General features: G+C 39.0%; 1 protein-coding gene across 2 annotated transcripts in view; it reads right to left on the bottom strand.

Moving 5' to 3' along the window:
- The window catches only part of FMN2 (formin 2), a 293,915-nt gene that overhangs the window by 86,116 nt on the left and 189,045 nt on the right, over positions 1-18,754 (bottom strand). For both annotated transcript variants that reach the window (XM_053300841.1, XM_053300851.1), the window contains 5 exons: positions 10,322-10,413; positions 10,062-10,191; positions 4,127-4,273; positions 1,105-1,164; positions 579-699 (listed from right to left, as the gene is read on the bottom strand). In XM_053300841.1, the coding sequence (XP_053156816.1) occupies positions 579-699; positions 1,105-1,164; positions 4,127-4,273; positions 10,062-10,191; positions 10,322-10,413 (550 nt within the window). The remainder of the gene's footprint in view (positions 1-578; positions 700-1,104; positions 1,165-4,126; positions 4,274-10,061; positions 10,192-10,321; positions 10,414-18,754) is intronic.

Genomic DNA, 18,754 nt, shown 5'->3' with positions numbered 1-18,754 from the left:
AGCTAACATCCAATCACACCTAGCTTCCTACCTTCCTTATCTGCTCGGGAGGTAAGAACCTAGTGGTGAGCCCTAGTTTGAGCTGCAAAAATGTGCAATCATCTATCTGAATCCAATAAATATTCTTTAATCTTTTAGCTATTGGTGGAATAGGAGGTGGCTTCTCCCAAGCATTCTTCACCACTTCCAGGAGTCTATGAGAGAAATGAAGCAGAAAAATCTAAAGAAGCTATTGCCGATAGTGAAGAACTGAGGAGAGAGAACCTCTGGTGGCACCTAAGAGGCAGACTGGGGGCAGGGTTCCTGCCAAAATAAGGAGCTATGGAAAACTTGGGAAGGTTCCTGAACAGCTCTCTGTATGGGTGCAGACGCTCATGCATGTGATTCACAGAGATCAGGCACTGTCCTGCTTGGATCAGAGATACAAAGAAGTGGCACTATCCTACATGGACAGAGGGCTTGCAGCAGATGAGCACAACACTGATTAGGCTAGCTTGACATGCTAGGCACATTTACAAGATTACTGTATGCATGTATCTCAAACACAAAGTGACTGTGGAAATAATAGAATTACATACCTCGCAAGTCCTTTTTAAGTTTGCGGAGATCTTTTTGAAACTCTTCAAATTTTAATTGAGAAGCCTGAAAAAGGTCTTGTGGTTCTGGAAGAGGGAAGATGCATTGCTCTTTTCCAGCATCCTGACAAAACAAAAAATAAATATGCATAATTTAAAAAAAAAAAAGACATGAGAGAGATTTTTTTAAGAACTATAATTCTTTATTACCTACTCACAAAAGCAAATGAAGTATCAAAGTAATATAGTTATAGCCTCATTGGTCCCAGGATATGAAAGACCAAGAATGAGACTGGTCATTAATACTAATGATGGACAAGCCTATATCTACTCATCTGGTAGGTTTTTGTTTATTGTGTTTTTCAATGAGCTTAACGGGGTTTATTTCACTTCAAAAACACAACAGTCATTGGTCAAACAAATCTATTCCCTGATTAAGGTTTATCTTAAATAACTAGAGGCCCAATAAAGAATTATTCATACATGACCGAAGCAATCCAAAACAAGGTTGGGACAATTTTGTACTGACCTCATCAAAATTGCGCAAATAATATGAGACAATATATGACAGAAGACTTCTGCTGTTGTCCTGTGAAGAGACAAAATTAAATGCATTAATTTCTATGCACAATACATATATTATAGCTACAGTAAAGGTAAAGCATGCTGCCGAGTTGGTCGACTCCTGTAGTTTCTGTTTTTTATAAATATGTTTGGTGAACCATTAAATTGGAAGGCAAATGAAACCTGGAATGCAAGAGAATATTATCTTTGATCTATTGACAAAGAAAGTAGAGCTGAAGTTGTGTGTCAGAGTCTGAAATAAACTGAAGGCCATCATTCTGAACTACATGAACTGTGCATGCATACATGCATGCAGCGAACTGTGATAAACATGTCTGATGCCCTGTATATGAATACATAGTAACTTTGTGGAGTGAACAGAGTTTAAGCAATCCGTTCCTCATCTTTAGTACGTTACATCACAAAGGACATTTCTTTAATCATTCTATACTGTCTTTTCAAAATTCATTTTGGGTGTGTTTTTTGGATAGTAAAGGGTAATGGCTTGGGAGACTGGAAGGATGGGATATTTAAACCAGTTAATGAAAAATTGAAGATTTTTAAACTACTAATGTGTTGACTTAATTCACAGAGTATCATTTATGACTAAACAATGACATTATTAACTGAAAACTTAAAATTTGGGGTAAGGTCATCCAGTGATTTGACTGGCAGTCAAGGGAGGTCAGATCATAGAAAACAGCACATATACTTCTTCATGCAACTCATAATTGATTTATGGGAATCATTATCACAGGATATTGCAATGGTCAACAGCACAGATGGCTATAAAAAGAGTTAAAGAAATTAATGAAGGAGAGAGGTCTTTCAATGGCTATTAGCATGATAGCTACAAATAGCTACTGTCATTTCAGAAGCAGTATATTGCTAGTTACTAAATGTGAGGGACAAAGAGGGAATGGCTTTTTTCTGTCATGCCCTACTTGCAAATTTCCTTGGAGGGCTTCTGGCTGTGGAGACAGAATGCCGGGCTACATGGATCTTTATTCTGAATGAGTATGACAATCCCTATGTTCTTAGAATGCTGATGTTCTTAAAAAGAAAGAAATTGTCACAATTAATTTGGAAACTCATAGTTTACCAACAAAGGAAACCCACATAAAATTCAAAGTATAGTACAGATTTAATTTGGGAAAATATTCAAATGTGGGAATTATAAAAAACAAAATATTTCCTGTACAGCCTTGTTATATGAAAAAGGAGGCTTGCTGTTTTTCTAAGTGACCCATCAAAATGCAGACTGTAGGCTTTTCTATAGTATTAATAAATTTGTGCAATTAATGTGTTCCAGGGTTGTAACTCACCTCCCCTAGATGCTAAGCTGCTTTTTACCCACATTGACGCTGCATGCTTTATATGTGATGGAACTTTGTGGGCCTGCCTGATATCCACACATTGGACATCACATCTGAACAGGGAACCGATATGCATTCCAGCAAAAGAGGAAAGGAAGCCTCCATATCACTTGAAGGCTGCAGCATGGGTTTTAGCCTCCAGGCCCTGGTATATTGTTGATGCAATCATCACCTCCGCCTGTCCACCCTGCCCCCTGCCCCGGTTTTAGTTTCTAGGCTCTGGTATACAGTGTTGATGCAACCACCACCACCCAAGATGGGAAGTGTCTCAGTGGTCTGATCCAGATCCATTTTGGAATGGTCAGAGCCCCAGAATTTGCTGTCAAATCTGAAATGGATTAATGGATATTCAAAATCCAACTTTTGTACCTACATTATTGAGTTCAGTGCCATTCCTATTAAATGTGTGTGTATTCCTATTAAATAAATGTGTGCATGTGTTTGTATATACGTGTGTGTGTGTGTGTGTGTGTGTGTGTGTGTGTGTGTGTGTACACACAAACATAGTTTCTGCATCTAGAATGGGAACAACCACAACTTCTTTAAGCAAATAACATGTCTTCACCACTTTGACTTTCACCAATCACTTCTGGATGGAGGATGAGAATAGGGAGAATTTTTCTAAAGAATTTCCAAAAGCACAATTGCAGGAATTATTTCAGTTCTTCTCTCTATGAATTTGATTCTAATGACCTGGCTAATATTTACTTTATTGTCTTTGGCCACTTCAGCCACTGTTATTTTTTTTAAGTGATCATAATAAGTAGAAATGTAATTATACTGCTGCAACCACTTCAAGGCCCAAGAGAAAGAAGGGCATTGCTTCAGTTGATACCTCTTTTTCTTTTGTTTGGCACCTTTTCTGCCTCTTTTAGTAGTGGGCTGCTGTGACATGATGCCAAAACTGGATTTCAGTATCTGACCTCAGCATGGAGTTGGTCATTGATAAAGATAACTCAAGATTGATGAATATAAGCTTCTGGAAGGCTCAAGCCTAGCAACCCAGACCACCAAGTTACTGTTTTGCAATGGTATTAACCTTTATTTTCTTACAATAATACATGTGGTATGTAATCGTATCCTTGAAATTATTTCATTTTTAAATGCTATCTGTGCTTAGTGCAGACAATTTGGTGTGCTATAAGGAACTTGTTCACATAATATGTTATCCTGATAGAACAATTCATTAACATGTTCCTCTCTCTCTGATTTGTTTGAACATGTAAAAGAGAACCTGTGAGGTACCCAGTCTTTTTAAAGCTCTTCTTCATTAGATGAATTCATGGTTCATTATACTATCAACTTGATCATCTATTCTAAATGACTGCATTATCATTATCTCAGATATAAAAGAAAGAGGAATTCAAATGCAATTAAGGCAATTGTGAAACTCAAAAATATAGGTTTTTTTCTGTACACAAAATATTGATTCCAAACTCTGAAACAACATTTGGTAATTTCTCACTATGAATGAGCTTTAGGCAAGGTATCTGTAATAGATGTAACCTCCAATTTTTTTCATGAATGAGGATGCAGGATGATGAGCTAAAGAAACTCTTCTTGAAGAACAACAAATTAAAATCTTACAGCTACTGAAAAAATTAAACTTACACTACTCTTGACATCTTTTAGTTTGGGCAGTATGTCTAAGCCAAAGCCATCCGCCTGTCCTCGTGTCCTGTTTCCACCATTCATGTAATTTCCAAAGGCAAGGACCAAACCTAAAACCCGCATAACTCCTGAACCGCTTTTCAATGTCTGAGAAAACAAGAGACAGAGATACTTCTCATAAATATTTCTGAAACATTTAATTTGTGTCTTATAACTACATTATTAAAATAATGGAGGGGAAGTCACATTTTTCAATGCTTACCATTTTGTTTTTTTTATGGGGGTTTCTTATTTTCAACAGTCCCAAATCATATGGAAAATTGTTGCACAATGGTCACACAGGGGCACCTGACACCATGGAAACCATTTAAGAGATGGAATACTAGTGAAGGAAAATGGTGGTGTTGATTGGATAAGGGGAATTTTGCCTGTATGCAGTGGAGGTGTATTAGAGGTGTTTTTTTTTTTTAATAAAACAAACAAACACACACACAAACTTGCGGCATTGATAAATGCATCTGTCAATGAGATGTTTCAGATAAAAATACCACTAGATCATCTAAATAATACTAAGGAAATCTGTCCAAATAATTGCACAGACATTTCTATTACATATCAATGACAGATTATTTTTCACTAAATGCTGGAAGTCTAATGGGAGGCCAATAAATAAAATGAAACTTTTGAATGTTTTAACATATAAGAACTACTGAAATTAGTAAAGGTGACTGCTTAGCAGGAAAAAACCCATGACAAAATTAAAAGAAATATGACCACACGAACTGATTATTGAGTGTATATGGTAATTTTTTAAACATCTGAATTTGAACTGGAATGAAATAGTAATATTTATATGTGCATCAAATACATGAAACATAGATGTTTGACATAGGTTATGCTTGTTTATATTATGGTATTAGAGGTGACAAAAACTAGCATAGAATTGTCAGAGAATTTCATATCTCTCTATTCATCCATCCATCACTATTTTTAAATATCATATTTATTCTAGGATTATCCCAAGGTGTAATAAGATTATGAAACTTCCGTTGCAAGTAGTAAAATATTTGGGCTTTAACTATAGCTCAGTTGTGGTTAACACCACAACATGGTCACCAACATGGTCAAAGATACAAATATCTTAAGAATGCAGTTTGTTTACATCTTTCAAAATTCCTCTAGAGCCCCAGTTCACTGGTAAAGGGATTAATGCTGTTAGTAGAGTTTCCAGTGACAGTTTTCTTAGCTGATGTCTCAGGCTCTCAGATCCTGCAGGCGCTTTAGATCTCCTGCAGACCACCCTAATCTCCACCTCACCTGTCTCCCACACCTCTACCTTCACTCCATTGCAAATTGGGCGCACACACTGTCCCATCTTCTTCAATTGACCAGAAGGAGATGGAGCATTGCGGCCATGGTGGCAACACTGTTGTGCTGGTGGTGCCAGCAGCAGTGTCCACCCCCACCACACTTTGGGTCCTGGTGAGTTACAACAGAACCAGCATACCCACTTGTTTCAGGTGGATAGTGGCAGCAACAGCAATGGTTTATCTGCCTGCCCACACTACATTTTGGGCTGAACAGGCAGGGACAGTCTCTCCCACACTCATTGCAGTTGGACCATGTGCTGGAAAGCAGTAGCAACAGGGCACCACACATTCCACCCACCTGTACTCATTCAACTGCTTTTGGGGTGACTTGAGTCACATACGGCTGATGAGGCCTGGCCTGGCTGTTAGATCCAGGTTAGTGGTGGAGGTATGTGTGTGTATGCCTGCATGGATGTGAGAAAATGACATGCAGCACAAGACAATGCACATCTATTCGGAAGTAACTCCCACCGAGTTCACTGCATAGGATTCCAGATAAGGAATGGGAGAGAGAGATTTAATGGGTATAAAGGAAGCAAGTTTGACTTTGGCATTAGGATGAAAATTCTTTCCTAAACTGACAAATACGTATTTTGAAAAACAGAAAATCTGAATTCTAGCAACTGAATTTCAGAAAAGAGGAAGAATATTTTCTAAATATTTGTTTGTACAAAATATACTTCGCAAAAGGAGTTTGGATATTTTAGGATTGGTCAGAAGGGCTAACAATATATGCAGAATCTACTCATGTATGTGTCAATAAACTAACTTAATAAGGACAGATGGATAAGCAACATACTAGCCTATTCAGAGCAAATTTTATATAGTAAATCAGTACTGTATAGTGTTGTATTTCAGCAGATTTATCTAAAATTGCAGGTTAATGCTTGTACAATATGAGGTGCTTTTTAAAAATTCAATACTTGACTGAATGCTGCTTGATGTCAATGTATGCATTGCAAAAAATATATATCTAAAAGCACAGCCCTGCTGTATAGCCTATAGTGGGGGAAAGGATGATAACTAAGTTACCACTATGTATTAATTATTATTTAATACACTGCACCACCTTCAGATATTATAGAAAGAGTCACACTCTTCCTTGATTTTTCTCATATTGAACAGTGTACACTTAAGTAATGTTTAGTTGTGAAAAGATGTTTGTCTATGTTGATTACCTTGGCACAAACATTAATTCTAAAAACTTTGAAGCTTCTAGTATTCAGACACCTTGTGCTGTACCTGTAGCTGCTTCATGCATACTACAGAGTGCTTCAGACTGCACACTAAAAAGCAGGCTCTAAGTCAGGCCTGCCCTGCTCAGTTTAGTACCCCTCACTAGCTGTTTTTGAACTACAGCTCCCATAATCCCAAGTTACAGAGACCAGTAGCTAGAGATTATGGGAACTGTAGGTCAACATTTAATTGTAAACCACCCAGAGACGCGGTTTTGGGCGGTATAGAAATATTTTAAATAAATAAAATAATAATAATTAATAATAACAACATCTGAAGGAGGGCCAACACTGAGCAGCCCTGCTCTAAGCTAATGCTCGGGAGAGGAATCTAGACACAGTATTTAGTAATATTTATTACTATGTACTGTACATAGTGCCATCTCTGTCCCAAATGACTCATTGTAAAAGTGCCATACAGTGGGAGAAGATAAGCCCCTGTCTCCAAAGACTCGCAATCTAAAAGATATGGTGGGTAATTATAAGGTACTGTACAATTTGGCAGGGATGCACTATACAAAGCAAAGCTGAACTGGTTATCTTAGTGTCTTGCACATGTATATTCAAAGCTCCATTAATTTATATTATTTGATGCAGAAGATAGAGGTATTTGGGGCAAGTGGCAAGCAAGAGGATGCCTTGTTTTGTAAGTGCAAGTTGCCAGTCTTCAGGATTTACCTCCCTCACTAGGATTTCTAGAAGTTAAATCTCCAAGTGGGGTATATGTAGTGCACATACATGCAAATTTACAAAATAGACACTAAGGCAGCCTGCCATTTCACACACTGTGAGGCTTGTGTTTAGCAGTTGATAACATATTGGGGAAATAACATTTTTAAAGTACATGTTTAGCTCAAGCACACTTTTAGAAAGCATATATTTTAAATATATATACAATGAGATTTCCCTCTCTAGAAAAATTGGAAAAATTCCTTCCTCCCTGAGGAAAAAACCAACCATTTCTCCTCTCCACACCTCCCCCCCCTTTCTTTTCCCTTTTCTTTTCTTTTGGCTTCCAAATCTTGGGGTCCACCCCCACCACAGTGCTTTTTATTTTCTTTCTCTCTCTTTTTGGTCTTTTAGGGATTGACAGCCTCATAACAGCCTCAGATACGCCTCTTGATACTCAGGTTTTGGGAAACCCCTGATGTGGCAAACCTAGCTGTGAGTGACAGTAAATGGACCTGGAATTTATCAGTCGTTTTGCATCTGAAAGGTTACTGCCTACTACTCCAGATCTACATATATTAATCAGAAGGTTTTTCTAGCATCCATTTGTGGAATGGAAGCAAAGCTCTTGGGTTGCAAGCTTTTATGAATTCAGAAATTCTTTTTTGTTCAATACAGAACAACCTGTGGCTAAGATTATCAGAATTTGAGTCCCAAGGCAAATTCAGACACCACCACAGAAGAGAAGGGATTGAGGAAGTGTTTACAAAGACCTTTATTTTGTCATTAGGAAGCTGTCCCTCTTAAAAGTGCTAGCAGATAGTTTAATAGGTGTTGAATCTAGGCCAACAGCAACTCTGAGACAATGAGTCAAGCACTGAGGGAACCCATGGTCATTTGGCTCACACTGTCTTCTACACACTGGGCTGAGCCCTACAATCAGCTTTTCCTAATGGAAGGAGACATCTGGAACGATGAAAGGATACACATTATACTTTGGAAACTCTATTTCATTGAATTTAGAACACTTACTCAATTCTTAATGAGACCACAGATCCCACCCTACCCTTACAGGCACAGGATTCTTCTTGATGCAAAAGAAAAGCAGGGCAAATAAAAAGCAAAGTCTTGTTAAACATAAAAGGCCCCAAACCACTTTATTGATGTTGAAGTTCTCTCATCTATTGAGAGAAATAGGGAGGATGAAAAAAGATCAAATCAATTTAGTCTTTTTTACTCAGTAGGCAAGGAAAAAAGAAAGTTGATTTGCCTTGCATTAATCCATTTTTAAAAAAATATTTGTTAGAGACTGGACAAAAGGGCGGGTGGGGGGAGGGTGAATCATTTCAATGTGATACGTGTTCCTTCCTTTAGTTACCTTTCATAGGCACTGCAAAAGGGAGTGAGAGCATGTGTTCACTGAGTGGATACGAAAAAATGGAAGGATGAGGAACAGGTCACTGTTGCCTTAGCAACCACGGCAATTCCTTGACACCCTGCAATGAAGGCAATGAAACCACCAGATCAATATGAAAACAGGTAGCGCTGACACAGTTGCCTTGGCATGGCAACAGGGATGCATACCTTCTCCCCTCCATGCCAATCTCTACACAGTGAGCAAGCACATGTACTCCCTTTGCAGGGTCCTGTGAAAAATTGCTGAAAGGGAGATATTTTTCATGGGGTGGCAGAAGATTTCATAAATAGTGTCCCTCTTCCCTCACCCTTCTGAATAGGGATATAACCATATTGGCAAATCTGATTGGACACAAGGTACCACAGTATTATTTTTACAACTGGACCCCTTATTAGTTTGTATCATATAATGAATAAGAAAGAAAGAGGGAAAATAGCATCAAATCAGTAACAGATCAGACAGTAAACAGGGATGAAAAACTCTTCCCCCACAAGCTAAGCTGCTACATGTAGGGAAATATTTCAGCCCCTTCAAAAGCATGCCTTTCCCACTGAAGATGTTTTAAGGGCAAGCATTCACCACAATCTTACAGCCAAGGGGGGTTTCACTGAAGGCAAAAGTTTTAAACGCAAGCAATGTATTATGAAGAAGCAGTTCTGCATTACTGCAAAGTTGACCATTCTCATTATAAATAACCTTTTCAAGAAACATTTCCAAACAGAACTGACACTTGCTTAACTTGACAAAGAATCTTTAAGAGCTAGCTCACTTATTATAGTTAAGTTTGAGAATGTTTTGCAATTGGTATGGATGATGCAACAGTGTCACCCAATTGTTCTGATCTGCTACATAATTATCATGCCAGAGAGGTTATTTCCAAAAATTAAGGCACGTTAACTGAAAAGCCAAATAGTGTTTGTTTGGAAAATGCTAAGGGGAAAGCAGTGTCAGTTACAAAGAGAGAAGATTTTGCTTTGGCACACGAAGAAGGTACATTATTCTCTAGGGGTTGATGTGCATTGGCTACAGACATGTGATGTTATATTTCAGCACTGAAAGCCAAATCTTAAGATTTGCTTTGATCTTGAAGCACAATCATAAAATGTTCCATTCAGCAGGACTGCTATCCTTCACATTTAATGAGCGCTTAAAGTAAATAAAACTTTTGAAATATGAGTATTGCCGAACAAGAAAGATTAAATATCAGCAGATCTAGCTCTCACATCAGATGGTCCAGAACCTACCTCACACAGTTTCTGCAACAATTCAAGTTTGCTGTGGATAGAGGAAATGCTTTCTGAAAATGATGACTGGAACAGGATACAAAAGACTCGTTCCGAGAAGTTGGGAATTAGGGACAGCTCATAAAGAAACCTAAAGAAGTTATTGAAACATATTAATTTACTTATGTTAAGAGAATTCTGCTGTTCTCCCCCAAAGCAGACTACACTGTCACAGCCCAATACAATGCCCCACCAACTTGTTCTGTACATAGAATCCTTACTGTTCAGGTTTGTCCAAAGACTTGGCATTCTCCTTTTCTTTACTCGACTTGCCATGTTTTTCTATTTTTTCCAGTTCATCCGATTGTGCTCTCTTTAAAAAAGGCACACAGACACATAAACACAAATCATTATAGTTGGAAAACAGTATACAAATACTGATCCACATCCAGACCAACTCTTCACCACCGTGCCAGGATTTTCTGTTGCACAAGAAGCAATTTTCTGCAGTTTCTCCATCCCTCTGCAGTTCAATCTTCAGGGACATCATTTTGGGAGGCATGGGCGAAGAGGAGGGAAGAGGAGATTGTCAAAAATTGCCCCTGTTCATTTTGTGCAATGAAGATTAGGACGGTGGTGGTGGGTTAGTCTGGATGTCAGCCAATGTAAGTAAATAAATAAGAAATTAAATAGTCTTATTGCAAAGCTACACAATTAAAATTAACAGTTAATTATTCCCTTGTTCTAACTCAACTGTGTTTTCAGCATCTGTTTGTGGTAAACATAGTTTATGGATTAATGTTACATATAAATTCTTTAATACAGAATAGAACATTTTATCTATCTATCGATCTAATTTGTACACTGCCCCAAACCTTCATCTGTGGGTGGTTAACAATAGCATAAAACAAGTTAAAAACATATACAAAAAACTTAAAACAATTTAACAAATTAAAAATAAACCAGAAATTAAAACCAAAAAAAAAATTAGGAAGCTGAGAAAGCTTGGGCAAAAAGATGGGTTTTCAGGTGTTCTTTGAAAATTGCCAGAGATGGGGAGGATTGTATCTCAGCGGGGAGCGCATTCCACATTCTCGGGGCAGCAAGCGAGAAAGCCCGTCTCTCTGTAGCCACCAAACGAGTTGGCAGTAACTGGAGACGGACCTCCTCAGAGCCATTTAGGGCTTTATAAGTTATAACTAGCACTTTGTATTTTCTCCGGAAACCTATTGGCAGCCAGTGTAACTCCATCAGTAAAGGAGTAATGTGGTCTCTCCAAGAAGACCCAGAAAGCAACCTGGCTGCCACATTCTGAACCAACTGAAGTTTCTGGACTACGTACAAAGCCAGCCCAACGTAGAGCGCATTTCAGAAGTCAAGTCTGGAGGTTACCAACAGATGTACCACTGTTTTGAGTTCATTGATCTCGAGAAATGGGCGCAGCTGGCGTATCAGCTGGAGCTGATAGAAAGCACCCCTGGCCACCGCCTCAACCTGAAAAATCAGGGAGAGGTGTGAATCCAGAAGTACTCCCAGACTGTGAACCTGTTCTTTTTGGGGAAGTGTGACCCCAACTAGAACAGGTAGATCAAAATCATCTCTAGAGTTCTGACCCCGCACAATAAATACCTCCATCTTATCTGGATTCAGCTTCAGTTTATTTTCTCTCATCCAGCCCATGTTGGATCTTTAAATACCACCTCATATAATGCTGTGATTATTAATAATTTGCAAGAAATCTATTAGTTCAAGAATTCATTAAAATATCTCCATACAGAAGATATTTTCATACAGAGACCCATCCTTTTTTAATTGCCAATACTGGGTGACAAAATGGCAAATGCAGTTCAATGTTGGCAAGTGTAAAGTGATGCACATTGGGACAAAACCCCCCAACTTCAGGTATACACTGATGGGATATGAGTTGTCGGTGACTGACCAGGAGAGGGATCTTGGGGTCATGGTGGACAAGCTCATTGAAAATGTTGACTCGATGTGTGGCAGCTGTGAAAAAGGCAAATTCCATGCTAGGGTTCATTAGAAAGGGGACTGAAAATAAAACAGCTAATATTATAATGCCCTTATACAAAACTATAGTGCAGTCACACTTGGAGTACTGCGTACAATTCTGGTCACCACATCTAAAAAAGGACATTGTAGAACTGGAAAAGGTACAGAAGAGGGCAACCAAGATGATCAGGGGCCTAAAACACCTTTCTTATAAGGTAAGGCTACAACACCTGAGGCTTTTTAGTTTAGAAAAAAAGTTGATTGCAGGGATATTGATATGATTGCGGGGACATGATAGAGGTCTATAAAATCATGCATGGTGTGGAGAAAGTGAAGAGAGAGAAATTTTTCTCCCTTTCCCATAACACTAGAAACACGGGTCATCCAATGAAATTGATTGCCAGGAAATTTAGGACCAACAAATGGAAGTACTTTTTTACACAATGCATTATCAACTTGTGGAATTCTCTGCTACAAGATGTGGTGATAGCCAACAACCTGGATGGCTTTAAAAGGGGTTTTGATAACTTCATGGAGAAGAGGTCTATCAATGGATATTAGCTGAAGGGCTTTGGACTACCTCCAGCCTCAGAGGCAGGATGCCTCTAAATACTAGTTGCAGGGGAGTAACAGCAGGAGAGAGGGCATGCCTTCAAATCCTGCCTGCAGGCTCCCAGTGGTATCTGGTGGGCCACTGTGTGAAACAGAATGGTGGACTAGATGGGCCATGGGCCTGATCCAGTGGGGCTGTTCATATGTTTTAATTGTTCAAACACTTCGCAGAATCAAATGACTTTCTAAAACACAATCCCAGTTGCTTGTACTTGAATATTATTTTTATCTCCAAAACACATATTTAACAAAATAATTCATGATGACACAAATCAAAGGTTCCAGAGCCATTATTGCTATATGCATATTTTATTTTGGCAGTGGGGAGAACAAGGTGGAACAAGTCCTTAATGAGCTGTTAGTGAGAAATCAAAGCAGAGGTGTATCTAGGGAAAATAGCGCCTAGGGCAAACACTGAAATTGCGCCCCCTGTCCAAGCATCTGAAACCCATCTTTCAGATAACTTTACCATAATATCAGCTCAAAAATACAAGTCAAGCTCGTTAATCTTTTAATATTTCAAAAACTATTTAGCAGTGGACTTAGCCAGACCAAAAAATGCTGGAAAACTACAAATTTCAGTATGTGGGGGCTCATGAAATACCCAAATACTATGTGGAGATGTACTTGGAAAACTAAACAGAAGTGCCTGTCTAATTCTCAACTATGCATTGTAGCATCACCATTACATAAGTTTTAAAAATCAATGGAGAATTTGACTTTTCCCACATACTCTGTAAATAATTAAAGGATATGCAGAGTAAACTGTGTCACTGCTTGGAATATATTCTAGTCTTTTAGAAAGACAGTTAAAATGAGAGTAAGAGAGCAAGAAACTCCCAGTGGGCCTTAATATTAAGGGTTTCACACTGATTCAAAGACAAACTCACCATTAATAGCCATATTAGCAAGACATCACATTTAACTCACTTATCACAAGAAGCAAAGTAAGAACAAATGAATACAATCCTAGCTCTTAAGCTTCAGCTCAGTATTCACAAGCCCTGATTCTCTGTACATAGTGCCAATCTGAATATGTATACAGTGTCTTATATTATTATTATTATTATTATTATTATTATTATTATTATTATTATTATTATTATTACCCTTAGCCCCTTTGGGGGGCTTCCTAAAGGCTGGGGGGGGGTTGCAAAGATTCCCCCTCACCCCGCTGGCCTCTAGGGCCTCGCAGGGACCATTTGAGCATGTGCAGTGGCCGTTTTTAAAAATAATCTTTTTTTTAAAGGCCACTGAAAACAAAATGGCCACCGCGCATGCTCAAATGGCCTCTGCAAAGCCTGGCATGACCTAGAGCCTCACAGAGGCCATTTGAGCATGCACGGTGGCCATTTTGTTTTTGGCAGCCATTTTTTTTAAAAAAATTACAAAATGGTGCCCCCCCCTTCAAGTGGTGCCCGGGGCACGTGCCCTGCCTGCCCTACCCCTAGATACGCCCCTGAATCAAAGGACAAATGTCATACAATAAAATGTCATAAGGTAACACACCTAACAACTGCAACTGCATTTTTCCATACAGATTGTTCCACAAGAGAAAACTAACAGTCAAAATCTAATTTTTCATTAATGTTAGAGATGCATGATTTGTAAGGTGGTGCCATTTTTAACAGTATTCCTTGCAAAGGAAAGGAGATTTAATATACAGGTCAAAGTGCTGTAATAGCAGAAGGACTTGTCCTTAAATAGCATTACATTTGTAGTAGTTTAGGTGTAACAAAAATATGCAGTGGGTATATACACTACTATGGTCTCATGGAAACAATGTGTGCCTGTGCACATGCATGCACGCAAAGAAACACTGACATTCCATGCTTGACAATGTTCAGGGTTAGGTTATTTATTAAATTATGGTACTATATTGGGCAGCAGCAATATAGGAAGATGCTGAAAGGCATCATCTCATCCTGAGTGGGAGGAAGCAATCGTAAACCCCTTCTGTAATCTACCAAAAGAAAGCCACAAGGCTCTGTGGGCGCCCGGAGTCGAAATCAACTTGACGACACACTTTACCTTACTTACAGCTGCTCTATCAAGAGCTAATAGTTGAACAAAACAACACAGTACACAAAATACACAGTACCAACAAGCAGTACCTATAAGATCTTAGATTTCTCATGGCAAGCTAAATATGTGATCAATTGGGCTGCAATTGATATTGCAGCCCTGCTGGCTGGTGTGTCGCTATAATTGAGTTGATGGATTCAAAGAACCCAGGCCACTCAGCTCCTAAGGCCCCCCCCCAGGTCAACCCTTCCCTATTTTCTTCATTACCTCCCTCACTCTGAGGGGCCACTAGGGAGAGGGGCAAACACAGGACCTCCTCTCCCCTAGCTATACCCCTGCCTGCTGGTTCAATCTTTCAGAGTCCGACTAAAATATTCTAGTTCTCCAGTCAAAAAGCACTTTATCAGTTTTCCATGTAGAAATCATACCACACCAGTGCCCATCAGATGCTGGCACAGAGATGTTTAGGGCCTTTTTAAGACTGAGCAAAATGTTTGGAGCTGTAGGATTGATGATTTATCATTTTGAGAATTCTTTTCTCTAGCTGACATACAGCCATTTATTGCTTCTCTTAGCAACAAATGGTGGTTCAAGGGTCGGGGGCACCCCCACCGCCCACCTGGGCAGTCTCCTGGTCACAGCCTCTGCTGCAAGCAGCAAGCAGGAAGGTGGGTGCCAGGCGGGCCCCAGAGAGAGCACACCTCCTCATCACCACTGACTCTACCTGCTGGGGTGCTATCTGTGGGCACTTAGCTCACTTAATGGGTGTGCTGGCCCTGGCAATAAACTTAGTTTATGGAATAATAAATAAATAAAAATAAATTTTGATGCAGAGCAGAATTTCTCCAAATATTTCTCTCTAGCTGACACACTATCTTTTCTCTAGCTGACATACTGCACAATATTACCTGTGCTGTGGAACTTAACAGTTGCGCAGTTGCACAAGAGCACTGTTGATCAGGTGAGAAAATTGTCCAAATGGTGTTGGGTGACAGTGTAGTCATGATAGACAATGTTGCACAATGACATATGTTGCTACACTGTTGCACAATGACATATGTGCAAATTTTGCACTTGCACAATAGCATTCTTGTGCATATGCACAAGTGTTCTGCCGTGTACATGAAACCACTGGGAGAGATCACTAGGAGATTTCATGCAGGGTGTTATCAGAATGCTACATATATTTCTCCATGTCAACATCATCAGGAGAAGGCATAACCTTCCTAAGTGCCTGCTCGTGATGGGCTGGATGAAGGATAACAAACTGAGACTGAAACCAGAAAAAATGGAGGTACTTATTGTGTGGAGTCGGAACTCAGGAGACAATTTTGATCTGCCAGTTCTGGATGGGGTCAAACTTCCCCAGATGAAACAGATACACAGTCTGTGGGGTGCTTCTCAATCCAAGCCTCTCCTTAGTGTCGCAGGTCGAGGTGGTGGCCAGAGGTGCTTTCTATCAGCTTTGGCTGATATGCCAGGGGCATCCATTTCTTGAGATAAATGACCTCAGAACAGTGGTACATATGCCGGTAACCTCCAGACTTTACTACTGCAATGTGCTCTATGTGGAGCTGCCTTTCGTAGTCTGGAAACTGCAGTTGGTACAGAATGTGGCATCTCAGAGAGACCACATTATTCCTGTTTTGAAAGAGCTACACTGGCTGCTGACAAGTTTCGGGGCAAAATACAAGGTTCTGGTGATAACCTATAAATCTCTAAACAGCTTAGGCCCAACTCATTTGGTAGCTACTCAGAGATGGGCCTTCTCCATTGCTGCCCCAAGGCTTTAGAATGTTTCCTCATGTTGCAGTAGGAGCCTCTCCATCTCTGACAACTTTTACAAATGTGTTAAGACACATTTGTTCACCCAGGCTTTTTAATTAGATTCACAGTTTTTAATACTTTTAACAGTGTATTACATTTTTAAATTTTAATGTTTTAGCATTTTAATTCTTTTTAAATTTGTATTTTATTGTGAACCACCCAGAGATGCAAGATATGGGTGGTATTGGTTGATTGATTGCTGTAAAGTTGGTGTTGACTCTTAGCGACCACATAGAGTATGCTGTGAGTGGTATACAAGTGTGTTAAATAAACAATGTTGCACAGGATGTCAGCCGTTACATTCTGTGTCAATATAATAGCTTTAAATACTGAAATATGGCAACACTTGATCTTGGGGTTATATTCTAACTGATTAGTTCTACCCCTTGAAATAAAAGGAACAATCTGATCAAATACTGAACTATCTTTGAACACCATTTCCCCCCCAATGTGTGGAACCCGGGACAATTGCCCCCATGCCCCCCCCTTTAAAAAGGCCCCAGAGAAGTTGTATGCCTTTGGAATGGTGCATGGAGAAACTCAAGTTCAAATCCCTGTTCAGCCATGAAACTCACTGGGTGACTCCGGACCAGTCACTTATCACTCAGTCTAACCTACTTCACAGGGTTGCTATGAGAATAAATGCAATAATGTACTGCAGTCATGGCTCCCTGGAAGAGGAGAAGGATCAAAATGTTAAAATAAAAGTTATGCCTATGCACAGAGCACCACCATAATAATTTTATAGTTGAAGCTTTAATATCAACACTTCGTTGATATTGAGTTTATCAATATCAGAGTAATTGAGTTTACTACCTTAAAAAAAACTATACATGTAAAATCCAATTCATTTCTATATATGCGTAAATACAAAATGTGTGTGTTTGTATCGTTATGACTATGTTGTATCTACTAGAGAAGGAAAGAAGACATTTGGGCCCACATAAAACTCACACCCCTTGTGGGGTGTGAGGGTAGGCACATGCTACAATTCTCCATGCAGTTTTACTGTTTCAGATGAATCTTTTGTTTGTAACAATCCCTGAATGTTTGAAGCTAATGTGCCATGGAGTCTGAAGCCATCTCTCTGATCTGTCATTGATTCACAAGTACAAAGGTGTTGATGTGGGGACACATTCCAGTAAGCAATGCTCCACATGCATTCTGTATGTGAACAAATGGGATGATACCAGTTGCTGTTTTAACAGGTTCTCAGACTTTGGGAAAGTGGATTATTGAATTTTCTGAGGGATAAGGAAGGTACGAATCATGAATTTTTGCATGTAGCTTCAAGCTACGTGCTATTTTTGCTTCTCATACATTCCATCAACCCTCCTGCACCATATCAACATTTGTGCTATGCCCAATTTGCAAAAGGAAGCCAAGTCACCAGACAAAGTGGGAAGATGCAATTCTACTAGTCACTGAACAAAAACACTTTCATATTTTCATGAAAATTTACCCCTTGCTAAATGAGCAAAGAGGCACCTTTTTGAAGTGGTGATTCTCTTTATTTAGCAGGGGGAGAGACAATGGCCATATCCCAGCAAAGCATCTCTCCAGTGGCTGTTGCCTATTTTATGTTTGGTTTTTTTTTTTGGTTTTTAAAAAAAGATTTTGAGCCCTTTGGGGACAGTGATCCATATATATATATATATATATATATATATATATATATATATATATATATATATATATGTAAACCACTTTGGGAACTTTTTGTTGAAAAGCAGAATATAAATCTCATACAAAATATAAATGTCAATTTTTAAATTTTTTTTAAATGAACAGACTTAGAAACTTAGTTGGCTTCTCTTGTATATTCTTTGCAAGACAAGCAGAATTTTGTGCTGCACTTTTTGGGCTTTGAATTTGAGACCCCCATAGTTTGGTTTAACTACATTTGCCTTTCTCTCTTTTCTTTTTTTTTAAACTGAAGCCAAGACTACACCCCATACCAGGAAATAAAAAAAGGTCTTTCCTATTCCCCTCTAAGGCACTTTATCAAAGGGAACATTCAGCAGATGGTTCACATAAAATTTCATTAGCTCCTGATTGCACTTGACACGTCTTTGAAATAATACATTGAAATAAATTAAACAGAAAGCCGCTGGGTACAAGCTAACTGTAATATAGCACAACAAATGGAACAGAAGATTATATTCCTTTAGAGTGCTCCATCAAATATACTTTCAGTGGGAAAGCAAACATTTTGGGTGGGAGTCTCCTTGCAAGGCAGT

The sequence above is a fragment of the Hemicordylus capensis genome, chromosome 1 (assembly GCF_027244095.1).
Source record: "Hemicordylus capensis ecotype Gifberg chromosome 1, rHemCap1.1.pri, whole genome shotgun sequence".
In the NCBI taxonomy this organism is placed as follows: domain Eukaryota; kingdom Metazoa; phylum Chordata; class Lepidosauria; order Squamata; family Cordylidae; genus Hemicordylus; species Hemicordylus capensis.
The sequence above is the reverse complement of the archived record's forward strand: the minus strand, read 5'-3'. Positions and strand labels throughout refer to the sequence as shown.